General features: G+C 53.3%; 1 protein-coding gene and 1 long non-coding RNA gene across 2 annotated transcripts; both read left to right on the top strand.

Annotated features, from left to right (window-relative positions):
- The first annotated feature begins 437 nt into the window (after window positions 1-437).
- LOC140844314 (uncharacterized) lies at window positions 438-7,671 on the top strand. Its single transcript, XR_012122469.1, has 3 exons — window positions 438-730; window positions 4,858-6,357; window positions 7,624-7,671. It is a non-coding gene; the product is annotated as an uncharacterized lncRNA (long non-coding RNA).
- A 91-nt stretch (window positions 7,672-7,762) lies between these two features.
- LOC140844704 (anthrax toxin receptor-like) lies at window positions 7,763-20,714 on the top strand. Its single transcript, XM_073217742.1, has 13 exons — window positions 7,763-8,475; window positions 9,635-9,716; window positions 9,827-9,860; window positions 10,854-10,933; window positions 11,016-11,084; window positions 11,452-11,532; window positions 11,620-11,680; window positions 12,223-12,315; window positions 13,422-13,491; window positions 14,074-14,164; window positions 15,689-15,913; window positions 17,806-17,892; window positions 19,377-20,714. The coding sequence occupies exons 1-13, from the start codon at window positions 8,417-8,419 to the stop codon at window positions 19,593-19,595; spliced, it is 1,251 nt and encodes a 416-aa protein (XP_073073843.1). The 5' UTR covers window positions 7,763-8,416; the 3' UTR covers window positions 19,596-20,714.
- Window positions 20,715-27,420: the final 6,706 nt, after the last annotated feature.

Raw genomic sequence — 27,420 nt, 5'->3', positions numbered from 1 at the left:
TTTTCTCCAATTTCTTGCCGCCCATAGTCTCTCCAGGGGCTGCCGACCCCTGTCACCCTCATATGGCCTCCACTCAACATATCCCGCCAGATTCCGGTGCCTAGAGCACTCCAAGTTCACAGCTGCTCCCTGCCGAGGAGCACAGCGCCCCCCCGGGGCTAAGCCCGGTTTAAACCGTGAGCAATGCCTGGAATGTTGCCGTCCCCTCATCTCCCCCGTGAAGCCTCCCGATGCCCCGTCAGGACCCCCGGCACTGGAGACTGTCTGCTGACCCTTTCTGAGTTAGATGTGCCTCAGAGCAGGGCCCGCAGGGTGGCAGCGCGGGGCGGAGGCGGGAGGCGGCGCGGGCGGGCACGGGCGGCGGGCGGCTTGGGAAGAGGGGGCGGCGGCCCCAGGACTGGGGGTGGCAGCCGCGGGCCGTGTCGGTGGGCGGCGGGAGCGGCTGTTGGGAGCGCAGCGTCGTAGGAGGGCGGTGGCGGCCGTTACCGACGACTCCGTGCCCCCAGCGGGTGCCATCAGCGCCGGGCTCCGCGGACCCCCAGTTCGCACGCCTGCCCCCGCCGCTGGGGCGGCACCTCCGCGGGCTGACACCGCCGGGGCCCTGCGCCGCCGGCCGCCCCCGCCTCCGGCCTCAGACTCCGCGCACCACCCGCAGAGGGCCGCCCTTCCCGGGGACCCCGCTGCCTGCTCCCACGCAGACCTCGCCGCCTCCCAGCAGCAGCAGCTTGAAGTACGGAGCCGCCCCAACACTGGCGTTTTCTCCGGAAGTTTTGGGCCGGTCCAGGGCTCATTAGACTTTGGGAATGTATTCATCTCATTCATTTAACAATATGTGAAATGTGTGTGTGTGTGTGTGTGTGTGTCTCTCTCTCTCTCTCTCACACACACACACACACACACACACACACACACACACACACACACACACACACACACACACACACACACACACACACACACACACACACACACACAGATACACTTACCGTCCAGCCACACTGTGCCTGGTGGTATGCGAGATGGGAGGAGATGGGAGGAATTTGGGACGCAGGCCCAGCAATAAACAACATAGGAAAAGGCAGGAAGTGAGGAAGATTCTTAACGTCCTCTTCAGCAGACAAGCACTCAGCCCACCTGGGGGGCTGGGCAGGTGGTCTTGTTTGATAGGCTCTCAGACCCAGAGGCCAGTTATCTCAGGAGAAATCAGAGCAGTAAACTTCCTGTATTAAGTTAATTTTAAATATTCAGGGACCGCTTAACAGGTCTGCACCCTCAGCCCATGATCACATTCCTGAAAAATCCTTAAAAGGGGGAACCCCCAACCTTTCAGGGCACTCCTCTCTCTGAGGTCGCCCACACTTTCTAAGTGTGTAACCTTTTAATCTTAAACTTTCTCCAACCTTTCAAGGCGCCTCTCCTCGCTGAGGTTGCCTGCTGCACTTTTTCTCTCTTTAAGGAACTTTAAATAAAACCTGTGCTCTGCTCCACTACTGTGTCTCTGCCCTTCATGTCTTTGTCGCGCCAGGGACAAGAACCGAGGAAAATACACAACGTCCCCCCAACATTAGTGCGCCAGACAGGTTGTTTGGTTTTCCTTAATGAAAAAATAGTGTATGCTCTTGTAACTTGCATGGCATGTTAATTTGCTAAGGATTTCCACATTTGAAACTGGGGACCCCTAAAGGAGCCTGTTCCGGAAGCCCCTGGGTCTGCCGGCCTCTCCGGGAAGGGTGTTTCCTGTGCAGAGTAAAGGTGCACAGTTTCCTGCGTTAATATGGGCACGAGCCGCATCGTACGTACTTGAGGGTTGGCTATAGCTGCGCAGTGGCCAGGAGGTATTTGCATGACAGTGTAGACATAACCAATCTAAGAAATTCATTTTATTTTCCAAAAGAATTGGTGGCTTTGACCTAATTTTGTACCTGGCAGGGAAAAGGGGATAAATAAAGAGATGAGAGAACTTTCTCCAGGTCACTTGATTCATGCAGAGGCAGACGCAGAAAGAGGAGCCGGGGCTACTGACTGAAGACCGCCTCGCACTCACTTTTGGGTGTTCAACTCTGTAAGAGAACTTGTAGAGTTAAAATTGTCTATAATGTCGTAGGGTTTAGGGCCCTTACAGATGAGATTTTGTAGTTTCTGTTTGTGGTAAGGTGAATGCCTTTAACTGGGGAGTGCCGACCCCCCTTGGGCTGGACAGCGGGTGATCACTGCCAGAATGCACCCGTGTTTCTCTAGGCAGGGCCCATGGAAGCTGCTTCAGTGGTGGTAGAGTGAGTCCAGGTTGGCACAGTCTGTTTTCTTGTTCAGCTGCCATCGGATTTAGTCTTTTTTCATCTGCTATTTTCTGGGTGTCTCGGGAAGTACCAGAGGCCCAAGAGAGCTAGCATTCTCCTTAGGGAAATTGTTTACTGGCCTTAATTTGCTAATCTTTGGATCTGTTATTTGCCAGCTGCCTTTGAAGCGGGTGACCAGGGAATCTGTAAGCCTCAGTAAACATCTTTTATTATGTAAAATCGTCATTTGGGGGTTGTCAGCTCTGCAGTGAGGAACAGGCATTTGTCGCTTCTTACTGCCTTCAGGATGTAGGAAGTTGAGGCGGGAAGAGATCTACTGGCACACGTTTGCGTCTGTCTGGCAGATGAAAAACACTTAAGAGCGATGAGGGCCAAGACTTTATCTTGTTTTTACCTCTTAGGGAAATGATGCTGTCTTAGGCTGTCACCCTGAAACACTGCACAGTTTGTTTAAAAAATTGCTGGTGTAATTGCAGAGGTTCCTTGGCGCATGCATCCGGAGAAACTCCTCATCTGAATTTTGTAGTGAGTTAACTTTTGAACATGTAAAAAGATTTGTGGCGACAAATGACTTGGGACAGGAATCCTTCCAAGATTAATTATGTGCTTTCATGTCCTTTTAAAACCCGTGTAAGGCGTTTAATCTCCTTTAAATGGCTTGATATCACCTCCAGGCACATCCTAGTTAGTTGTGAAAACCCGAGCGCTGCCCTCAACAGCCGTTGAAGCAGTTGAAGCGTGGAGGCTGCCGGCTGCAGTGTGTTGTTTGAGCTTCTGTGTCTGTGTAGTTTTCCTGACTCTTTCCTTCCTGCCCACTACTTACTTTCAGAGCTTCCTTGAGTTTCCCTGGTCTGCTCCCAATTATTTCTAATTCGACTTTTCTCCTCCATTTGTTGCTGGTTTGTAAGTCCTGTAATTTGCAGCCATCTGCACAGCAGTCCGGTACGTTGAAGGACCAAATTAATGTCATTAGTCTCCACTAGTAAGATCGTTCTGAAGGAGACGCTGCTACAAGCCGCCCTGGGGGGCTTTCCCAAGCGCACCTCTCTGCGGGCGTGGGGCAGGGTTTCTCCCGGGATCAGTCCCAGCAGTAGAATTGCTGCAGGCAGGGGACACACAGGTGAACAGTGGGTGCACAGTGTGGGAATTCTCTCCACAAACCTGCGCTGGGCAGCACGTGGTGCCCTAGCCCCCACCTGGCCGCCCCAGGGCAGGCACCTCCCTCTGTGCCCCTGCCAGTCCTGGTGGTCAGCCACCCTTCCTCACCGCCCAGCTCCACCTGGCCTTCCCGGGGAGCCGCCCGCCTTCAGTCCCCTGTCCTTGGAGCCCAGGCAGCCTGGTATGTAACTGTTCTCCCAGAAAGAGTGCCCTCCCTTCCAGAAAGGATCTGTCTCTGTCCTGGGGCGGCAGGTCCCTCTGCGCTCTCAGAGCCGGTGGGCAGCGGGAGTGCAGCGGGGGAAGTACAGCTGCCTGCAAGCCGGCTGTGCTCACTCTTGGGGTCACTTTCTCCTTGGGGTTCTTACTGGTGGAGGCACAGGGTGAGGGCAGATAGCATGTAAAGGGAGCAGCTGTCTGGGCAGAGCACAGTCCTTTACCTCAACATCTCTTCTGCTCAAAACCCGGAAACCATCCTCCTGCCCCCACTTACCTACAATTCCCAGGGTGAACCAGACCCCTGGGAGCTGTAGTTCCTACAAGAGGACAAGCGGTCAAGAGCAGGGCCTGCAGGGCAGCAGGGACGCAAGGCAGGGGACGATGCACGGAGCAGAGGGGCGCTGTGCACCGTTCCCAGGAGTGCCGGCACCTGCCGCGCTCTGGGCTCTCAGCCCTGCCCTCAGCTGCCACACTCCCTGCGTGTCTCAGACATGCGAGTAGAGGCTGTGGCCAAACTTCCCCACGAGGCTCAGGCCAGCCAGGTCCCCTCTAGGGTTTCAGGCTCAGCAGTCACAGCCCCACGCGTTGAAAACAAGAGCCCAGGGCATTCCAGAGGAGCTGCGTGACAGCTGTTCAGCCGGGTCTAGAGCAGAGGTGGCATCCTCTGTGGCCCTGGATTGGGCACGGACAGCAGATCCTGACCCTCTGACTGCCAAGTGTTGGGGGAAGCCACGTACCCTGTTGAAACCCCACATTCTCTTTCCTCAAGCACGGGTCTGGCTTCTCTGGCTTCCATTCTGCCGTAGGCCCCCAGAAAGACGGGGGTGGGGGGAGGGTTAGACAATTGACTCCAGGCGGCAGAAAGTCCCCAGGCCCCCAGGTGTGCGTGTGCAGCTCAGACATGACCCAGGGCTGACTCACCAGGAGGTCTTGGCTCCTCTCTCAGTTATGTCGGGGTTGCCTGGTCCCTGCCTGCACTCATTAGCGGGCACCTTGGGATTTCAGAGCAGAAACCCCTGGCTGGGTTTGCACCTATGGAGGGAAGTAGGCCGGGGGCTGGTTCAGATGCAGGCACATCCCCACAAGTTCCTGGGAGTTCTGTTTTGGGGGCCGCCTGCCATAGTTGTGATCTGAGGAAAACACTTCAGCCCTTCCTCGCACAGACATATGGATGTTACTGTTGCAGTTAACGAGAAATCGAAGGTTATCGGAAAAGGCTTCCAAGATGTAGACAACAGGGAGGAAGTTATTTGTCAATTCAGATTTGGTAACGAGAAATTCCCGGTAAGTAGGCCCTCCTTTCCTCCAGTGACAACCGTCCCGCATCGGGCTGCCTCCCCACAGTGAGCCCAGCCTGGACACCTGCCAGTGACACCCAGGAACTAATCCGTCCCCAGCACCACCGGGCACCAGGGAGTAGCCTTCACTGCAGCCCACGCTGGGATTGGGGCAGGGTGGCCCTCAGAGCTGCGTCCCCCTCTGTGCGCCCCTGCCTGCACCCAGTAGGGGGCACCTGGGCATTTCAGATCAGAAACCCGTGGCTGGTTTTGCCCCGAAGGAGGGAAGCAGGGCGGGTGCCTGATGTTCACTGGTGGGAGTGGTCCAGACAGCAGATTCAAATCCCTCCAAATGTATCTACATATGTAACTTTGTTTTGCTAAAATACTAAGAGAGGTTTAGGAGAGTGGAGAATGTATGATATGATTCCAGAATTTACATGAAAGAGCAAGTGGGTTTTCCATGGAGGAAAGTCAACCCGTGCCCGCTCAGACATCTCTGAATTTCTAATCCACAGAACCTGTGCGCATATGAAATTTTTCTGCTTTATGTCCCTAGGTCTGCGATGGTTCAATACACAGAGCAGATAACTGGAATGTCCCGCATTCACAAAGGACACTGGCCTGCTTTCACAGCCTTCTTCTAGATCCTTCTATCCCTTGGGTGACTTCAGTGTCCCCACAAATAAACTTAGAGCATTCTTCTCTCCACCTCCCCACACTCAGTGATGTCTGTGTGGAGGCCCCCTCAGCTGCCCTCTGTCAGTTTACCAAAGGGCCGGGTTTCCTTGAAATTGTAGACTCCCTGGGAGGGTTTGGGATAAGGGACAAATGGAGGCCTCATCTTACTGCCCCTTCAAACTCCTGCCTGGGGATGCCCACAGGGAGAGCACCGGGCAGAGCTGCAGTTCACAAGGTCACCAGGGCAACCTATTGTCCATCATAATGGACCTACGTCAGCAGGGCGGGGTGAAGGTGCATAAGTAGCGGGGCCATCACCCCACAGCCCACCACTTGCTACTTGGACCCACAGGGCAGGTATCAGGTGGCTGCTGGCAGGTGCAAGGTATACTGATCAGAGCGTGAGTAGCGCTGAGGTCGGGAGTGCCGAGGACCCTGAGCGCGCGAGGAAGCAGAGGAGGTGTTAGCCTGAGGTGGCCTGCAGTTTACGGGGCCCGCCTGGGCCCCCAGGGACTGGGCCGAGGCAAGAACAGCGGCCCCAGGATGCGGGGCCCCATGCTGGTGGTGTTCCTGCTGCTGCTGCCGCCATCTCCGCTCCCGACCACCAGGAGCACCCTCCGCTACCCCACCCAGGACCAAGGTCACGACCCCAGCTCCAGGCTCCAGGAGAGCCCAGCAGATGGGGAATCCTGCTGGAGCACTTACGACGTGTACTTCGTCCTAGACTCGTGAGTGGCCCACCTGCTCTAGTCGCTGCCATAGAACAGTGCTGTCCCTGGGGTCAGTAGGGGGCCCCAGGCTCTGAGAGAGGGAAGCAGGGACTGTCCGGTCACATTCAAGGAACAGACTCTCTGCGGACTCCCTGGGGCAGAAAGAATGCCCCAGGCATTTGTTCCCTGGGACTTTCCTCTTGAAAAGGATTGAAGGCCACCATGTGGTTTCTAGAGGACTCAGTCCCTCCAACCACATGGCCCAGATCTGTGGCCTGCATGCCCCTTAATCAGCAGGCGGGGAAATTGCTGTGCTGGGATTGGGGTTCCTGGGGTTCCTGCGTCTCTGTGTCTCCTGCTGCTTTGGGGTTCCATGTGTGCGTGATCTTTCTGTCCCTCTCTGTGTAGAAGGTGGTGGTCACTTCAGTCTCCACTCTTCTTCAGGGTGAAAGACTCTGTGTGTAAGTGTAGATCTGGTGGAGAAGGTGACTTCAGGCTCTCTCTACTCCACCATTTACCCAGAATCCTGTTTCACTGGCTCTTGTTACCATTTTTGGCTTGAAGACTATTTTATCTGATATAACTATGGCTGATTTCTTCTGATTTCCACTTGCATGGAATTTCTTCTTCTATCACTTCACTTTTAACCGACATATATCTTTAGAGCTGAATGAGTCTTTTGTAAGCAGCAAATATTTGGGTTTTATTATGTACTCAGCCACCCGGTGCCACACACATTTAGAGTGATGCTTGGTGTGTAAGGCCTGGCTGTATCATCTTATTGTTTGCTTCTGCTTGTCTTGTATGTCCATTCTTTCTTTTTCCCTCGGTTTCTGCCCACCTTTGTTGTTTTCCGTGGAAGTATACTGTTTCCAGTTTAAGCCTCTGTTTGGTCAGTGTTTCTTTGTGGAAACTAAGGCTTAGAGCTTCCCAGTCTGTCTTTTTCACACTTCATGCCACTAGTTTGTCTGTAATTTCATTTTTAAATTTATCAAGGAAATGCTTGAACATAAATTTAAGATAGAACACATTACAAATGCACACAACACACACACACACACACACACGCACACACACGCACACACACACACGCACGCACGCACACACACACACGCACGCGCACACACACACACACGCACGCACGCACGCACACACACACACACGCATGCACACACACACACACGGAGGAGCCTGCTAAGGGCCAGTGGAAGGCAGGGAAGGCAGCAACCGTGCTCACATGATACATGCACCTCCGTCTCTGACTCACGTCTTCTTCTTTTTCAGATCACAAGGTGTACACAACTGGATGTTCACACAGAGCTTTGTGCGGGATTTGGTGAAGGGATTTAAAAAGTACGGCTTTTCAGCTCTGTGTTGCAGGGCGATTTCCTCTCTGAGTACTTTGCTGTTTAGATGCAGTGGACCCGGGCCTGCCTCAGGTCGCAAAGCTCAGGGCAGTGTTCCGAACAGGAGAGAAGGACAGATCACACTTGTTTCCTAAGATCTCTGCAGCCCTGCTTGGCTCCTTCCTGGGGGTCTGTCCTTGTTTTCAGGGGCACATCTTCCCTGGAGGCCCTCACAGATTAGGAAATATGAATGGCTGAGGAGGGAGCATAATTTCTTTGAGGCGAGGGGGAGGGAGGTGGGGAAGATCGTCCAGGGAGGAGGAGAAGGGAAAGGACCAAGAATCTGTCAGGAGGGGAGAGGGGCGGCCAGCGAGGGAGGCCCTCGTGAAGAGCAGGTAGCTGCCTGTCTCCTGTGCACGCAGCAGCCCTGTGCGCGTGTGTGTGAGTGAGAGAGAGAGAGAGGCAGAGAGGGAAACAGACTTCCGGGCTTTGGGTCCGCAGGGCGCTCTGCCGCACTCTGACAGGAGGGCTGCGCGCCTGCCGGGCCTCATGATCCTTCACTAAAGTGATGAGAACTTGTGGAGTCCAGGAAATGGGCTCCACACTAAGAGACAGAACGGAGAGCAGGGAACTTGGGGGGCGCCCCCTGCCTGTTGCACATCAGCATCACTTTCACCCTGTGTGTATAGTTGCTCACAAGTCCATGTTTCCTCCCAAGCCCTGAACAGCGCATGTCATTCATTACATACTCGACGCAAGGCCACGTCAATATGCAGCTGACCTCGGACAGGTAAGTGTTTCATTGATCCCCTAGAGCAGACCCAGCGATCAGGCCACAGGGAGGGCCAGGGAGCAGAGGGGGTCCCTGAGCCGCACCGAGGAGCACACGGGTGTGCAGGCACGGTGTCCTGGGCCCTCCCCTCTCTGCGCACCCTGACCTTCAGCCCTGGCCCCCCGGGCCCCACTGCAGCCTCTGCACTGGCCCTGGCCAGACCCTGTGCTGGTAGGCAGACTCCTCCCCTCCGAGCCCAGCCCTCCGTGCTCGACCCCTTCCCTAGAGCAGGCCGACTGCGAAGATTCCCAGATCAGGTGGAGCAGATGTGGGGGCCTCTAGGGACACAGCCTGGCACCTGCGGTTGTGTGTCACTTTCTGCCCCGGGCCACTGGGGAAGAGGGGACAGTCAGAACCAGGGACGAAGGGATGGTATCACCCAAGTGTGGGTGCTGCAGTGGAGGGGAGCGTGTTCCCCCCAAGTCTGGTGAGGGGAGCCCAGGAGTGGGTCCTGAACACCAGGCTGGGGCAGGGTGCTGGAGGAAGGCCCCATGGGCCTGCATCCCAGGAGGGTCTAGGCGGGAGGCGGGAGGGGATGGAGCTTCTGAGTAGCAGGGAGGTTCAGATTCTCATGGAGGAAAATGGTTGGGAGTGGGAGGAGCAGCAGACGGCCCGAGGACCCTGCACTTGAGGGGCCCAGGGCCCGTGGACAGGAGGGGCCACGGTGACCTTCCCAAGCTCTGCCTTAAGGGTGGGAGAAGAGTGCGCCCTCACCAGGGCCCCCGGGGGGCGGGCGTGCTGCCAGTCACACTGTGATGGAATCACACTTGGCATCTCCCCATACTCACCGGGGGCAGTCAGGGTGTATCCCGGGGTGAGGTCCCCAGTTCTGCACGGCTTAGACAGAGCTGAGCGCAGAGAGCCCAGGCCACACCTATGGGGCTAGACAGACGCGTGCCCTCCCCACCCCACTCACCGGATACGGGACTGGGACGGTGGGAACCAGGCCAGCCAATGCCAAAGGCACGGGGCAGAGGGCCGGGCCAGGGCTGCTTGACGTGGCCCTCACCCGTCCCGGAAGGGCTGCTCGTGCAGACGGACAAGGGCAGCCTGGGGCCGCTTGTAAGAGGCAACCCCTCATTCCATCTCCCACCTGCTCTGATTTTTTTCTTTTCAGAAATAAAATAAACACTGGTCTTGTCGATCTGTTGAATGTCATACCTTCAGGAGCCATAAATATGCAGCACGGATTGAAAAGGGTACGGAATCTGGATTTCTGGGATGTGCCTCTGCTTTATGAGGTTGGCAGAGGGTCATCACTGGGTCGTCTCACTGTCCCCCCCCAACATCTTCCTTCCTTTTGCTGCAGGCGAATGAGCAGATGGAAAGAACACGTGCTGCAGGTAAGGGAGCTGCTTCCTCCTTCCTGGCGGTGGAGTCCCGGGAAAGAGCCAGGCCTGGGCCTTCCTGAGGCCGGGGCGGCCCTGCCCAGGCCGCGTCCTGGCGCTGACGCCGGGACCAGCTGCTTGCCCTCTCTGAGCGGCAGCCTCCCGCTCTGAGGGGTGGGGCTGAAAGCCACCCCGTGATGTTCCGCAGCACAGCCAGGGGTCACGCGGACGACGCCATGGTTCCTAGGAAGTGGGGGGCGCTGGCCCTGGAGCCGGGCTGCAGGAAGGAGAGAGGGGGAGACCCAGAGGGTCCTGGAGCGGCGGGGCCTCAGGGTGAGGAGGGAGCCCGCGCTTCCCCCTGCTGAGCAGGCGCTCCGCCCTGACTCCTTCTCCCTCCAGCTCCCGCCCTTGGGCTGAGGCTCCTGCTCTGGGTCTCCCGCAGTGTGAGCGACTGTGCCTGTCCCAGAAGCATCCTCACCTTGGCTGTAGGGTCTAGGGAAGCTGTGTGGCCCCGGGAGAGGCAGTGAGCCTGGGAGGGGGTCTACTGCTCACCTGCCTCTTACTCGATCCCTGAGCCTGGGTGCGCAGGTGCCCGCGGGAGAGCTGTGGGTGAGGCCCAGAGCTGGAACGGGCCTGCGTGGTCGGGCGGGAGTCGCGCACAGTAGGGGTGCCCCCTCCTGCTTTTGCTCCCCTGGAAGGCTGGCGCTTCTCCTGTGAAATTGCTGGAGTTGCCTTTCAGGGCTAAGGTTGTGCCATCTGGGAGAAGTGACAGTTCTGTAGGAGGAACCCTAAGCTGGGCTCAGTCTCCTCATCTGCAAAGTGGGTCCTGGGCTGGAGGCCCTCCTTGTTGCATGATAAGCTGCAAAGCCTTCCAGGCATGTGGGTGGCAGGTGCTCAGGTCGGGGTGGCCTCTCCCCAGGAGGGTGAGGCGTGGGGAGCAGTGCTCGGGTCCTGGAAGCCGGTGGCCGTTGCTCTCATTGACCCAGTCACGCCCTGCCTCTCCCGCAGGAGAGAGGGTCCCCAGCCTCATCATCGCGCTGACAGGTGGACCACTCCTACCAGAATCCTTTGCGGAGACAAAAGTTGAAGTGAGTTAAGCCCATTGTTACCAGCCTTTGGGTCCACATATTTGGACCAAATTTATTATACCCAACACTTCCTCTTTCTCAGGCTGAAAAATCCAGGCAGTTGGGGGCAACTCTGTATTTCGTGGGTGTGGAAGATTCCCAGAAATACCAGGTAATTCTGAGCAGCGAAGGGGGGGTCCCTTGGGAGCCTCGCAGGGGAAAGCTTCAAAGACGGTGCTCTCAGGGTCGCCCAGACGATGGGCCTCCACCCACCAGGAGGTCCCTGGGGAGTAGGGGGGGGCCTGTCCGCTTAGGCTGGGCCCAGGGAGTTGAAAGATGTGCAAGGTGGCCGTTCAGAATGAGTAGCAAGTGTTGTGTAAGACCTGCACAGCAGAGGTGAGGGTGGAAGAGTTTCCCCTCCCCTGAGCGGGGGCTGCTGGAGGTGCCAGGGTGTAGCCCTCCGTGTCTGTGTCCTGGGACGGGGACCTCTGGGTCATCACCCCTGGCTGTGGGCCCAGGCTGTCTCCTCTCCCTTTCAGCTCCTGGAAATTGCTGGCACAGTGGGTCATGTGCTTGCAGTGGACACTGGATACAGCGGACTGGAAGACATCGTTGACCCCGTGAGTGAGGGGGATGGAGGGGGCTGCACGCCGCGCCCCCGCCGTCCACGCCCGTGACCCTGCCACTCCTCTCTCTCTCTACTGCAGCTCATAGCCAGGTCTTGTGTAGAGATTACGTCTGTGGACTTCTCCTCTCTGTGCACTAGAGGTGATAACTGGGGTCGCTGTTGTAAACGCAGGAGTGTGTGTGTGTGTGTTTTGTGAATGTGCCATGTGTGTGGTGGGAGTGTTGTATGTGGTTCCAGTCTGTGTGGTGTGTATGAGCGCACCGTGTGTGTGTGTGTGTGGCGCGTGTGGCACATGTGGTGTGAATGTGTATAGTCTCAGGGTTGCCTGGTCCCTGCCTGCGCCCATTAGGGGGCACGTCGGGATTTCAGAGCAGAAACCCCTGGCTGGGTTTGCACCTATGGAGGGAACTAGGCTGGGGGCCTTTAATGGATGGACTTCGTGGGTCATGGGAAGTGGGGAGAGGCACCTAAGACTGCACCCAGCCCAGGCTCCCGGGAGTACGCCGTCAATGACCGAAAGGAGAAGATTTGGCCAGGGGGTTGCCCAGATGTGGGTTCAGCTACAGCTGCACGCCCCAAGGGTTCATGGGAATTCTGTTGTGGGGGCGGCCTGCCATAGCTGTGATCTGAGGAAAACACCGCCACGCTTCCCCACACAGACGTCTGGATATTACTCTTGCAGGGAAAAAGACCGTCAAGGTTATTGGAAAAGGTTTTCAGGGCGTCCGCAACGATGACGTTGTCTGTCAGTTTCGCACTGGGAAGGAAATCATCCGTAAGCAGCCCCTCCTGTCCCCCGGTGACAGCTGTCCCCCAGCAAACCAGGGCCCATGCTGGCCATTCACTGTGCACACCCCAAAAACCAGCAGCATGGACAGTGGAAGGGGTCACTGGCTGGGTGCTTGGGCACCTGCCGCTCGTGCCCAGGACTGAATCGATCCCCAGCACCATCATACCCCCGGGAGCAGCCTGTCCTGTAGCCCTGGTGGGGTTTTGGGTGGGGTGCACCCTAAGAGATGCACCCCCGCCCTTTCCTGGGCTCTCCCTTCCCTTGGGAGGCAAGGACTCGAGTCCATGAGTCTATGGGAGGGAAGTCGACGCAGCCCCAGGGCTCTGAGTCTCTGCCAGGTCTGCCAGGATGGTGTGTTCACTTGAGATTGAAAGATGATGCCATAAAAAACCCTAAAGGCTCCATTCCAAAACTACTGGAACTAATATCTGAATTCAGCCAATTCTCAGGATACAGAATTAGTACACAGAAATCTGTTGCATTCCTATACCCTAATGATGAACTAGCAGAAAGAGAAATCAGGAAAACAATTCCATTCACAAATGCATCAAAAAGAATAAACTACCTAGAAATGAACCTAACCAAGAAAGTGAAGGACACTCTTAAGAGAAATTAGAGAGGACACTAATAAATGGGAGTTCATCCCGTGCATGTAATACTGGTTTGAAAACTCCTTTCCAGTCGCTCGTGCCTGTCCAGGCCCCTCTGCGTGCTGGGCTGCCGTCCCATCCTCCTCCTCTCCGGACTGGGCACATCCAACGGGAAAGTCAGTTTGCACCGCTTTGGGTATTTTTGCCCATTTAATCCTAGCCTTTCCCCACCCAGACACCAATCCTTTCCCCTGACCATACTTAGCATTGAGTTTTCATTCTGAGCTCCAACGAAGGGTAAGAATGTTCAGAAGGTCGCAGCTGAAATGACAGTCGGGTCAGCAGCACGGCACTTGGTGTGAGGCAGGTGCTCCCAGGCAGGCAGAGAACGGAAGCCGACATCCGCCAAGGGGCGAGCTCTGCTTGCCAAGGGCCACAGGAGGGGCGTCGGGGATGTGGGGACATGTCCATTGACATTATTTGCGTGTCACTTTCTTCCAGGAATGAAGGCTTTATCGGTGGAAGACACCTCCGTTACCTGCCCAGGACTGGAGATGAATAATCAGGGCCGGTAAGCGTAAAGCTCAGGGAATGTGGTCAGTTATGGGCACTATGGCGGGACCAGCGTGCGTGATGCGTCCTCTGGAGGAGCTGCTCACACCAGTTCTGGGAGGGCTCAGGGCTTCCTCTGCACCCACCTGTGCGGGTGGTCCCCTGAGGGGCGGTGATCCCCTGTCACCCAGGCTCTGTCAAGGAGGGCAGGATGCAAGAGGTGCCGGGCCCCAGGGACGGTACCTGTGGCCCAGGCACCTTTCAGGGACAAGCCAGCATGCTCTGTCATGGAAAAGAGTTTGGGAGGTGACACCAAACAGCCCGCCTGGCCACTTGGCCCGTGGCCACGAGGGCATCTAGGCCCTGCAGGGCTCCTCACGGCCTGCTCAGCCTTCATTGCACAGGGGGCCTCGTCTGTCCTGGGGTGGGCCCTCCTGCCCCGTGCTGCCCCCTACTCAGGGTCCTGAATGCCCGCTGATCAGAGCTGTTACAACGAGGACCACGGTCGGGTGCAGGTTGAGCCAAGCGCACGCACGGTGCCGTCTGGGCTGCGGGTCACCGTCTGGGCTGCGGGTCACCGTCTGCCCTTTCTGTGCTCTAGGGCCGTCCTCATCGATATCAGCCTGGATAATGGCCTCACCTTCATCAAGAAGGATTTAGAGATCAGCAGGACGACCTGTGCGACGTCCAGGGTGAGACTACTGCCGCCCCCTGGGACTGTACTCTGTGCATCCCCGGACAGGGAGACACACTGGGAAGCCAAAGGCAGGAACAGTGTCCAGGGCAGGCCCAGCAAGTCGCTTGGGCAGCTGGGCACCTGGGCAGCACCTCACAGCCACGGCAGCCCCTGAACCTTTCCCTGGGGAGCGGTGCCCCCGCTCAGGCTTCAGAAGTGCCCTCGGGGTACCCCTGTGAAGGTGTCTGCGGCCGTGCAGCTCCTCTGCCCTGTTGCAAGCCCAGGGTCCCTGAAGGCACATGGCACCCTGCACTTGGAGCTCCAAGCAGACTCCGGGACAGTGCTGAGAGCGGCCCCTTGACTCCCACCTTGCCGCCTCCCTGGCCTGGGTCTCCTGGTGGGGAGTTCAGAGCTCCCTCTGGGTCTGGCTTAGGTGGGGGGTGGAGGCTGGAGGCTGTGTGCAGGGAGCTAGAGTCCAGGCCCTCAAAACTGGGGTCTCAGACCCAGGAGCCCTGGAGGCTGGGACCCCCTCCGGCCCTGCATAGTGGAGGTGAATTCCACTGCACTGGTGCTCGGGCCCCGCTGCGGGTACAGCCCCTGCTCCCACGCCTGGCTTCCGACAGCACTGACACTCCTGGGCATGTCTGTTTATACTTATCCCTGGATGTCTGCTCCCGGCAGCAGACGGAACTGACCCACTTGCCCATTGGGGTCCCACCTGGTGACAAGCGCCCTTCAACAGGCACATTGGGAGAAGAACTCAGGAGCCAACCGGTGTCTACTCCCAGCACAGTGGCTTCCCCCCCGCCCTGGCCTGGCCTCCCCTCTCCTCGGCCCTGCCTCCTGGGCACAGACTCCACCTCGCCCTGTCCCTCTCCCCCTTCCCTGAAGCATCGCACTTGGGTGACCGGTTCAGGCCTTGCAGCCCCTGACTGCACAGATGCAGTGGGCTTCTCCGTGACTAAGAAGAAGAACAGGACAGGAGCCCCCATTCCTTACGGGCCTGCCCTGTACCAGGATGGGGTATGAACCCTAAACCTCACAGGTGTCCCCTCACTCGCTCCTCCGGATGTGGAAGTGCAGCTCAGAGGGGCTGAGCAGCTCTGGGTAGGGGCCAGGGAGGGCCAGGCTATGAGGAGATAGGCCCAGGGTGCTGCCCTGATGCTGCAGACCCCCTTCATCCCGGCCCCAGGAGCCCCCCTGCACCCCCTGTGTGCCTTCACTGGTGGGCACCTCCCCAGGCCCCTGTGCTGTCAGCCCGGGCATGCAGTGGGCACTGCCTGTGGCCCAGCACGGAGGATGCCGGACACCCTGGCAGGGTTCTGGGTCAGAGCCTCTGAGCAGGGTCTGTGGCCCAGGGTGCTTCAGGGCCCTCAGGGCCCAGCCCCTGGCTCCTAGTCCTGCTGTGGCCTCTCAGAGTGGGGTAATCTGAGTGTAAGGGGGAAAGGTGGATTTGGAGGTGTGGGGTGGGATGCCAAGTGATGGGCACCACAGGAAGCTGCCCAGGTGCACGAGGACTTAACACGTGTGCTTTCCTCAGGAGGGGACCCCACCTGCCTTACTGGGTGCCACACCACCGCCTGCCCAACAAAGAGCCCTTCCAGATGGTGGGCCGGAAGACAAAGAGGATACTCAGTCAGATGGAGGGCCTCCCAGAGGGGTGTTCCTCAGTTTACACTCTCTCTACTGGGCTGTGCCCCTCCTGACGCTGCCCTTTTTCCTGGTGCTGTGCTGCTGCTGTATCTGGCGATGGCGCAGTAAAAGTGTGAGTGACCCCTGACTACACAGCCCTGTGGCCCAGGCACTCCCCAGCCAGCCCCCCAAAGTATGGGGACTCCTGGCTGCCCCGGGATTCCACCTGTGGGAAGGTTCCCGTCAGTTCTGAGGTCATCACCTGCGCACATGGGGGCTCAGAGCCACCCTCCCATTCCTGGGCACACAGCCTGGCCTCTGAGGGGCTTACCCCTGAGGAGAAGTGACCCCAGGCCCTGACTCAGGCTTCTGAAGGACCCACAGGGACAAAGGCCAGGGAGGGGCCTCTGCTGTGGATTGGAGGAAAGCACACACCCTGCCTGGGCAGCGATGGCCCCAAAGGGAAGGCCAGGTGTCCCCCGATTGCTCTCCTCTGGGGCAGCTGTGCCTTTAAAAACACACATGGCCTCTGCCCATCTCTGGAGCCCTGTCCTTCCTTCCCAGTCACTACTCAGGGCCCAGTCGTCAGGGCTGGGCGCCAGGCTGGGCAGGGGACAGAAGTGAAGTGCCCCCATTCCTGCCATGGCAGCTCCAGGACTGGTGTCTCGATGGGCCTTGGTCCCTGGGGTACTGGGGGAAAATGTCACCTTCATGGCATGTGGTCATTGTGCTGCCTAACCAGGGCAACAGCAGAGGGCAGAGGCGGGCCCCGGGTAGGGCGGGCGCAGAGGCCCGGCTAGCTGGGCTCCCAAGGGCAGGCCCGGGAGCACTGTGGGAGGAAGGACCCCGGGGGTGTGAGGGCGCAGCCCCAGCAAGACGCCGGAAGGCCTGAGGTCTGCACACTGGGGGCCTGAAGACAGGAAGCCAGGGTGCCGGGTGGACTTCCCTGAGGGCCGGGCACAGGGGCGGTTCAGGGTGTGCGGAGGAAGGGGGGAGGAGCAGGAAGGGAAGGGGAGGATCTCTTGTCTTCATAAGACGTACAGGGTGCTGATGAAAACCCCCCGTTAGACGCCTGCAGCAGCACCAGGCATCCTAGGCTGAATGTCTCCCCGGGGACCCACGGGGAAGGGTGGGCTCAGCGCAGGCAGGTGGAGCCAGCCGGCCACAGACCCAGACGCAGCGAGCACTCAGGTGGACACCCAAGGCCCTGCTCTGTCCCTCTGCTGCAGAGCAGGCCCCCTCCTGTGTACAAGGCTGAGCCAGAGCCTTCCAACCTGTGTTTATCACTCCATCTTTCTATTTCCCAGAAGCCACCACCAGCACCACACAAGGTAGGTCGTGTTTGCTTTGGTTGTGATGGTGTCAGAGCCTGCGGGCACACTGGCCTTCACAGTGAGCCCCCCCGCAGCCTAGGGCAGTCTCCCCCACCCCCAGCCCTCATGACCTGGGCAGGGAGAGCTGGCAGAAGAGGGTGACAGGGCCATGGTGGGCCCCCTATAAGATGTGGGGCTCCCAGTGTCACACAGAGGACACCCTTCTCGTGCTCCCTTCAGAGCCTGACCGAGGGCCTCTGTCACTGAATGAGCAACTCAGGGGCCTGTTTCAGCAACTGCTGTGATTCCCTCTGAGACAAGGGGCTTTTGTTCAAACGCCTGTGTGTAGGAGGGTCTTCCATAGGACGCAGGTGGGTTATGGTAAAGGGGCTCGGTTTCAGACCTGGTCCCCTCCTCTGAGTCCCAGAGTCCCAGGGCCAGGCTTCTCTAAGGAGGGCTGCCCCGGGAACGAAGGCGAGGTGATAGAATTTCTTGCCCTTTTGGGGAGCAGCCTTATTTGCAAACTAAGAGTTTGCCGGGTTTGCACTAGGGCGGCTCTCTCCTAAGGGACACGGTGCTGCCCCTCGGTCCTTGAGTTCTCCCAGCAAACACTGGCGGAGTGGCCAGGAAGTGACAGGTGCAGGGCAACAGCCACAGTGTCCCTACCCCAGGAGCTGCCCGCCAAGAAGCAGACACTGTTTTCTCCTTCTAGAGCCCAGCCGCACTGGCCCAGAAGTGCCCCTCGGTCATTGGATCGTGCTGTAGGAATCCTGATAAAGAGAAGATGAAGGTACCAGAGGTGAGAAGGGCCCTAGACAGGTGCTGATGCCCCAGGCTGGGCCGAGGGCGGCCAGGGGCAGGCGGCTCCTGCCCCACAGACACGGGCCCAGAAGGCCTGGCTTCTGTGGTGGTGAGGTTATGGGTGCTGGGCTTTGATCACCCGGCATCACAGTAAGGACACCATACGGGCCCTAGAGGCCTGGGACAGAGAAAAGGCGTGAGGGCCCATATTCCCCACCCCCAGCTGGTCCCCGTCCCCGGGTCTCCCCTTATCACGGGCCCAGGCTTCTGGATGTGGGTGGCTGCCCGACAGGTGCCCCCGTCCGCGGTGCTGGCAGAGCTTGTCGTCCGCTCCAGCCAAGCTTGGGCTTCCTCGGCCCTTGGGTGGATTGGTGAGAACACACGGGATGGCACAGCTCGCCCAGGTCAGGAAAAACCATGGAAGTTCTGTGCCAAGTTCTTCCTGCCATGAACACTCCCCAAAAAGCAGAGTGTCACCTGCTGCTCCTGCAGACGTCCCCTCAGCAGAGTGAGGGAGAGGACTGCAGGGTCCCGGGAACCCACTGAGGAAGGGAGACGGGCGCCTGGAGGAGGGGCCTGAAGTACCCCCCACCCCAGAACCTGGGCCCCACGCAGTGAGGAGAACCCCGTCCTGCAAGGCCCGGAGATGACAGGGGTGGATGGGCTCCCGGTTGCAGGTGTTGAGAAAGAAAGAGCCCTGCGGTGTCTGTCAGGCTCTGCCACTGTCTCCCTGATTCTACATTAGTTTTGACAGATCCATTAAGTCCTCCTAAGTGTCAAGGGGCAGCTGAGAGCCGTCCTGCTCTCCCTGCAGGCAGTGTGGGGCCCCGGGGAGCCCAAAACACACCTGCCAGAGATAGAAGCCCCTTGCTGGGGTTCATTCTGCCACAGTGCCTGCCCCATGCAGGGCAGGGTCACAGGCTTTGCGTGCACGCAGGCCAGGCTGCTGACAAGGGCAGGGCGTGGTGGTGAGGAGTCTAGCAAGCCAGCTGGGCCCCGGGGCTGGAGGCCCGGGCAGAGGGGAAGCACAGCTGAAGGTGGCAGCTGCCAGGAGCTGCTTCTCGGGGAGGGTGGTTGTGTGAGGCCTGGAGTAGGATAGGGCAGAGCCAGGTGCCCAGGGGAGAGGAGACGCTCGAGGAGGCCTGAGCAGGGAGGCCAAGGGCCCGGCCAGGCAGTAGGCACACAGGAAGGTGAGTGTGGACTTCCGGCCAGAGACAGAGGCGCCCAGGACAGGATATGGGCAGACTGCGCTCTGAGGCTGCATGTGGGACAGACAGGTTCTCGGAAGCCTGATGTTAGCATGCTACACGGTGCCGCTAGGCAGACCTGGGTGTGTATCCGTGGAACTCGGGCCATTAGGACAAGGGTGGGCTTGAGAAGACAAGGAACCTGGCCACCCCAGGAGTGAGGGAAACCACAGCCTTCAGCCCCCAATTCCAGTGGCTTGTCAGTGACATTTTCTCTCTCTCCTCTTCTCCCCAGAGGTGTGATTCTGCCGTCCCCCTAATGATGCCCCATTGTGAGTCGTTGTCCTGCGGCACGTGGATCTACCATCGACCCAGCGTCCATTGCTCCCACTTCAGCAAAATCTGCTCATGGTGCCAGCGTGCGCAACCCATTCGCTACCAGCGGAATGATGCCATTCATACCTGCTGCAACCTGGAGGCTCTGGAAAGCAGCTCTGAAAGTCTCAGCCCATGACGCGATCTCTACGGCACCCAAATCCCCGTATTGTTTTTTTAATATTTTGGTGTGATTAATATACACTTACATGAGCAACACTGTGGTTACTAGATTGTCCCCATTATCGAGTCCCCCCCACATACCCCATTACAGTCACTGTCCATCAGCATAGTAAGATGCTCTGGAACCACTGCTTGTCTTCTCTGTGATGTGCTGCCCTCCCCGTGCCCCCCCACATTAGTGTGCTAATCATAATGCCCATTTCTCCCCTTATCCCTCCCTTCCCACCCATCCCCCACAGACCCTTTCCCTTTGGTAACTGTTAGTCAATTCTTGGGTTCTGTGAATCTGCTGCTGTTAGGCTCCTTCAGTTTTTGCTTTGTTCTTAGACTCCAAAGATGAGTGAAATCATTTGGTACTTGTCTTTCTCCGCCTGGCTTATTTCACTGAGCATAATACCCTCCAGCTCCATCCATGTTGCTGCAAATGGTAGGATTTGTTACCTGCCACTTGAGGAGTATCAGACCCTTAGTTATCATCCCAGGTTGCTGTGGGGCTTGATGTAAGTCCCTTTTATGTATTTTATTTTTTATTTTTATTAAGGTATTATTGATAGACACTCTTATAACGGTTTCACATGAAAAACTGTGGTTACTACATTCATCCATATTATCAAGCCCCCCCATACCCCACTGCAGTCACTGTCCATCAGTGGAGTAAGATGCCACAGAGTCACTATTTGCTTCTCTGTGCTACACTGTCTTCCCTGTGATCCCCCCCACACCATGTGTGCCAATCATAATACCCCTCAATCCCCTTCTCCCTCCGAACCCACCCGCACTCCCCCACCCCTCCCCTTTGGTGACCGCTAGTCCCTTGGAGTCTGTGAATCTGCTGCTGTTTTGTTCCTTCAGTTTTGCTTTGCTGTTACACTCCGCAAATGAGGGAAATCATTTGGCACTTGTCTTTATCCACCTGGCTTATTTCACTGAGCACAATACCCTCCAGCTCCATCCATGTTGTTGCAAATGGTAGGATCTGTTTGTTTCTTATGGCTGAATAATATTCCATGGTGCATATGTACCACATAGAAGAAACTTCATTTAAAATAAACTTCGGAGGACTTTCTATACCAGAGATTGAGCGGACAGGCTCTGTGGTTCTGCGTATTGTTCAGGGGCAGTGGAAGAAGCAGTTCCCGCGGGCAGATCGCGAGGGGCCAGTGGGGGTCAGGCTGAAGCTGTTACCTGAGTATAATCCACAAGGCCACAGAGAATGTCTTGCTTCAGAAGTAGCAAAATGACAGATTGTAGAAAGTGATATGAAGGCAATGAACAGTTTGAGAGGGAGTGTAAGTCCCGGGAGAGGAAATCCTGGGGAAAAATACCTCACAAACTGCAGTCCAGGGCCGGCTCCCCCCGCAGCTCTGGCAGAAGCAAGCAGGCCAGCAGCCAGCGCCTCCCCTTAAACTCTCAGGTTCAGACACGTCCTTGGTTGCCCAGGCAATTACCCGTTGACATGGAGATGCACTTCTCTCCACTCCTGAGGTTATGCAAATGCACTAAAGCCGGCGAGATACTCTGGAAATGCTACAATTTTACCCTCAGGGAGTTAGAGAGATAGTGTTTCTAGTAACAATCAGTTACTAGAAAGAGTGGCGTGGAAAGGCCTCCCTAAGGTGACTTGAAGTGGGAGAATGAACAACCCCAGCATTCCAGGGAGCAGCTAGTTGGAAGTCTCAAGGCAGGAAAGACCTTGGCATATTCTAGGACAATGGCTTTCTTTCTTTTTTTTTTTTTTTTTTTTTTTTTTTAAATGTGCTTTGCTGGAACTTTTTTTTTTTTTTTTTGAGAGGGCATCTCTCATATTTATTGATCAAATGGTTGTTAACAACAATAAAATTCAGTATAGGGTGGTCAACGCTCAATGTACAATCATTAATCCATCTCAAGCCTAATTCTCGTCAGTCTCCAATCTTCTGAAGCATAACGAACAAGTTCTTACATGGTGAACGAATTCTTACATAGTGAATAAATTCTTACATGGTGAACAGTACAAGGGCAGTCATCACAGAGACTTTCGGTTTTGATCATGCAATATGACCTATAAACAATCAGGTCAAATATGAATATTCGTTTGATTTTTGTACTTGATTTATATGTTGATCCCACATTTCTCCTATTATTATTATTATTTTTATTTTTAATAAAATGCTGAAGTGGTAGGTAGATGCAAGATAAAGGTAGAAAACATAGTTTAGTGCTGTAAGAAGGCAAATGTAGACGATCAGATGATCAGGTGTGTGCCTATGGACTAAGTATTAATCCAGGCTAGACAAGGGCAGCAAGACATCCACGGATGCAGAAGATTTCTCTCGAAGCAGGGGGGGTGAGGTTCTGAGCCTCACCTCTGTTGATCCCCAAATTCTCACCTGATGGCCCCCCTGCGACTGTGCCTGTCTTAGGTTGTTCCTCCCTTGAGGAATCTTACCCGTCTCTGGCTAACCAGTCATCTTCCGGGGCCATACAGGGAAATGTAAAGTTGGTAAGTGAGAGAGAAGCCATATTGTTTGCAAAGGTTAGCTTTTTACTTCTTTGCAGATTTATGCCCTGTGGCTTCTATGCCCAGCATTTGTCTCGAGGTATCTTTACCACCTGGAGGAATTATGATACTCGGTAAATTCGATCTGAGGCACGAATTCTATTTAAGGGTTGTAATTAGGAAGGAAGAAGAAAAGCTATAGATGTAGCATATGAAGGAAACTTGGGAGGATTGATTATTTCTTTGACATATCTTCTTGTAGAGTACCTTAAGTATGTATAGGTTTTAAACTACTAACTAATTTGCACACACATATTAACATAATAGGAATACGGTGACATAAACAAAGCAAATCTATAATTACCATCCATCTCCAGTGAAGCCAAGAAAAACAGTTAGGCACCCTAGGCATTTGTGAAAATTTATCTATGATATGATGGATATTGTCCAACTGTACTTGAACCATCAGACAAATTAAAGCAGCCCATTTCTGGGATCTGTTCACATCCCATATGTTCTTTTAACCGTAGATAGTCTATAGTCATAAGATTTTGGAGTGCTACAACTTGCACCCCTCCCAACTCCTGGTTGAGTTCCAACAGTACAGATCCGGTCAGATTCGTTGTCTCACTGTATGCACATGCCAGCCTGGACATCTCCCTCCTCATTCCTATGGCAAGTCCAGGAGACGGTGGGCTGGATGCAGCCACAACCGCAGCATCGCCCGGATCCCTGTGGAGGCTTTTTGATGATCATCCCCCGGCACGAGTCCTCCAGAGAGTGCTGATGCCGGAAGCTCCTCCTCATATCGTATCTTAGTTCATTTTCTGGGTATCCAAGCTAGGCCTTGATCTTCTGCATAGAAACAAAGAGACCCTTTGCCCACACTTTGACATGCCCTCTATACCACTGTGCAGAACTCATTGGAGGTCAGCACACAGTAACTGCTTTTTTTTTTTTTTTTTTTTTTTTAAATTAAGAGAAAGGAATATTATCAGAAAAGAGTACCTCCATAGCTGATCATCTGACACCCTTTAAGTGATCAACATTAAGGATATTTAAAGCATGCGTTGATCTTTGATTTACCAATAGTTTTATCCTGTTAAGGAGTAATCCCCCTTTTCTTTCTTTCTTTCTTTCTTTCTTTTTTTTTTTTTTTAATTTTTAATCTACACTTACATGAAGAATACTATGTTAACTATGCTCTCCCCTATATCAGGTCCCCCCTAACAACCACATTACGGTTACTGTCCATCAGCTTAGCAAAATGTTGTAGAGTCACTACTTGTCCTCTCTGTGTTGTGCAGCCCACCCTCCCCTTGTTCCCTCCCCCCCATGCATGCTAATCTTAATACCCCCCTTCTTCTTCCCCCCCCTTATCCCTCCCTGCCCACCCATCCTCCCAGTTCCTTTCCCTTTGGTACCTGTTAGTCCATTTTTGGGTTCTGTAATTCCACTGCTGTTTTGTTCCTTCAGTTTTTCCTTTGTTCCTATACTCCTCAGATGAGTGACATCATTTGGTATTTCTCTTTCTCCGCTTGGCTTATTTCACTGAGCATAATACTCTCCAGCTCCATCCATGTTGCTGCAAATGGTTGGATTTTTCCACTTCTTATGGCTGAGTAGTATTCCATTGTGTATATGTACCACATCTTCTTTATCCATTCATCTACCGATGGACATTTAGGTTGCTTCCAATTCTTGGCTATTGTAAATAGTGCTGCGATAAACATAGGAGTGCATCTGTCTTTCTCAAACTTGATTGCTGCGTTCTTAGGGTAAATTCCTAGGAGTGGAATTCCTGGGTCAAATGGTAGGTCTGTTTTGAGCATTTTGATGCACCTCCATACTGCTTTCCACAATGGTTGAACTAATTTACATTCCCACCAGCAGTGTAGGAGGGTTCCCCTTTCTCCACAGCCTCGCCAACATTTGTTGTTGTTTGTCTTTTGGATGGCAGCTATCCTTACTGGTGTGAGGTGATACCTCATTGTAGTTTTAATTTGCATTTCTCTGATAATTAGCGATGTGGAGCATCTTTTCATGTGTCTCTTGGCCATCTGTATTTCTTTTTTGGAGAACTGTCTGTTCAGTTCCTCTGCCCATTTTTTAATTGGGTTATTTGTTTTTTGTTTGTTGAGGCGTGTGAGCTCTTTATATATTCTGGACGTCAAGCCTTTATCGGATCTGTCATTTTCAAATATATTCTCCCATACTGTAGGGTTCCTTTTTGTTCTATTGATGGTGTCTTTCGCTGTACAGAAGCTTTTCAGCTTAATGTAGTCCCACTTGCTCATTTTTGCTGTTGTTTTCCTTGCCCGGGGAGATATGTTCAAGAAGAGATCACTCATGTTTATGTCTAAGAGGTTTTTGCCTATGTTTTTTTCCAAGAGTTTAATGGTTTCATGACTTACATTCAGGTCTTTGATCCATTTTGAGTTTACCTTTGTATATGGGGTTAGACAATGGTCCAGTTTCATTCTCCTACATGTAGCTGTCCAGTTTTGCCAGCACCATCTGTTGAAGAGACTGTCATTTTGCCATTGTATGTCCATGGCTCCTTTATCAAATATTAATTGACCATATATGTTTGGGTTAATTTCTGGGGTCTCTAATCTGTTCCACTGGTCTGTGGCTCTGTTCTTGTGCCAGTACCAAATTGTCTTGATTACTATGGCTTTGTAGTAGAGCTTGAAGTTGGGGAGTGAGATCCCCCCTACTTTATTCTTCTTTTTCAGGATTGCTTTGGCTATTCGGGGTCTTTGGTGTTTCCATATGAATTTTTGAATTATTTGTTCCAATTCATTGAAGAATGTTGCTGGTAATTTGAGAGGGATTGCATCGAATCTGTATATTGCTTTGGGCAGGATGGCCATTTTGACGATATTAATTCTTCCTAGCCATGAGCATGGGATGAGTTTCCATTTATTAGTGTCCCCTTTAATTTCTCTTAAGAGTGACTTGTAGTTTTCAGAGTATAAGTCTTTCACTTCTTTGGTTAGGTTTATTCCTAGGTATTTTATTCTTTTTGATGCAATGGTGAATGGAATTGTTTTCCTGATTTCTCTTTCTATTGATTCGTTGTTAGTGTATAGGAAAGCTACAGATTTCTGTGTGTTAATTTTGTATCCTGCAACTTTGCTGTATTCCGATATCAGTTCTAGTAGTTTTGGAGTGGAGTCTTTAGGGTTTTTTATGTACAGTATCATATCATCTGCAAATAGTGACAGTTTAACTTCTTCTTTACCAATCTGGATTCCTTGTATTTCTTTGTTTTGTCTGATTGCCGTGGCTAGGACCTCCAGTACTATGTTAAATAACAGTGGGGAGAGTGGGCATCCCTGTCTGGTTCCCGATCTCAGTGGAAATGCTTTCAGCTTCTTGCTGTTCAGTATAATGCTGGCTGTGGGTTTATCATATATGGCCTTTATTATGTTGAGGTACTTGCCCTCTATTCCCATTTTGCTGAGAGTTTTTATCATGAATGGATGTTGAATTTTGTCAAATGCTTTTTCAGCATCTATGGAGATGATCATGTGGTTTTTGTCTTTCTTTTTGTTGATGTGGTGGATGATGTTGATGGATTTTCGAATGTTGTACCATCCTTGCATCCCTGGGATGAACCCCACTTGGTCATGGTGTATGATCCTTTTGATATACTGTTGAATTCTGTTTGCTAATATTTTATTGAGTATTTTTGCATCTATATTCATCAGGGATATTGGTCTGTAATTTTCTTTTTTGGTGGGGTCTTTTCCTGGTTTTGGTATTAGGGTGATGTGGCTTCATAGAATGAGTTTGGGAGTATTCCCTCTTCTTCTATTTTGTGGAACACTTTAAGGAGAATGGGTATTATGTCTTCTCTGTGTGTCTGATAAAATTCCGAGGTAAATCCGTCCGGCCCCGGGGTTTTGTTCTTGGGTAGTTTTTTGATTACTGTTTCAATTTCTTTGCTTGTAATTGGTTTGTTTAACTTTTGTGTTTCTTCCTTGGTCAGTCTTGGGAGGTTGGATTTTTCTAGGAAGTTGTCCATTTCTTCTAGGTTTTCCAGCTTGTTGGCATATAGGTTTTCATAGTAGTCTTTAATAATTCTTTGTATTTCTGTGGAGTCTGTCGTGATTTTTCCATTCTCATTTCTGATTATGTTGATTTGTGTTGACTCTCTTTTTCTCTTAATAAGTTGGGCTAGAGGCTTATCTATTTTGTTTATTTTCTCAAAGAACCAGCTCTTGGTTTCGTTGATTTTTGTTATTGTTTTATTCTTCTCAATTTTGTTTATTTCTTCTCTGATCTTTATTATGTCCCTCCTTCTGCTGACTTTAGGCCTCATTTGTTCTTCTTTTTCCAGTTTTAATAATTGTGATGTTAGACTATTCATTTGGGATTGTTCTTCCTTCTTCAAGTGTGCCTGGATTGCTATATACTTGCCTCTTAAGACTGCTTTCGCTGCATCCCACAGAAGTTGGGGCTTAGTGTTGTTGTTGTCATTTGTTTCTATATATTCCTTGATCTCTATTTTGATTTGTTCATTGATCCATTGATTATTTAGTAGCATGTTGTTAAGCCTCCATGTGTTTGTGAGCCTTTTTGTTTTCTTTGTAGAATTTATTTCTACTTTCATACCTTTGTGGTCTGAAAAATTGGTTGGTAGAATTTCAATATTTTGGAATTTACTGAGGCTCTTTTTGTGAGCTAGTATGTGGTCTATTCTGGAGAATGTTCCATGTGCACTTGAGAAGAATGTATATCCTGTTGCTTTTGGATGTAGAGTTCTATAGATGTCTATTAGGTCCATCTGTTCTAGTGTGTTGTTCAGTGCCTGTGTGTCTTTACTTATTTTCTGCCCGGTGGATCTATCCTTTGGGGTGAGTGGTGTGTTGAAGTCTCCTACAATGAATGCATTGCAGTCTATTTCCCTCTTTAGTTCTGTTAGTATTTGCTTCACATATGCTGGTGCTCCTGTATTGGGTGCATATATATTTAGAATGGTTATATCCTCTTGTTGGACTGAGCCCTTTATCATTATGTAGTGGCCTTCTTTATCTCTTGTTACTTTCTTTGTTTTGAAGTCTATTTTGTCTGATATTAGTACTGCAACCCCTGCTTTCTTCTCACTGTTGTTTGCCTGAAATATGTTTTTCCATCCCTTGACTTTTAGTCTATGCTTATCTTTGGGTTTAAGGTGAGTTTCTTGTAAGCAGCATATAGATGGGTCTTGCTTTTTTATCCATTCTATTACTCTATGTCTTTTGATTGGTGCATTAAGTCCATTTACATTTAGGGTGACTATTGAGAGATATGT

Source organism: Manis javanica, chromosome 11, assembly GCF_040802235.1.
Source record: "Manis javanica isolate MJ-LG chromosome 11, MJ_LKY, whole genome shotgun sequence".
NCBI lineage: Eukaryota > Metazoa > Chordata > Mammalia > Pholidota > Manidae > Manis > Manis javanica.
The sequence above is the reverse complement of the archived record's forward strand: the minus strand, read 5'-3'. Positions and strand labels throughout refer to the sequence as shown.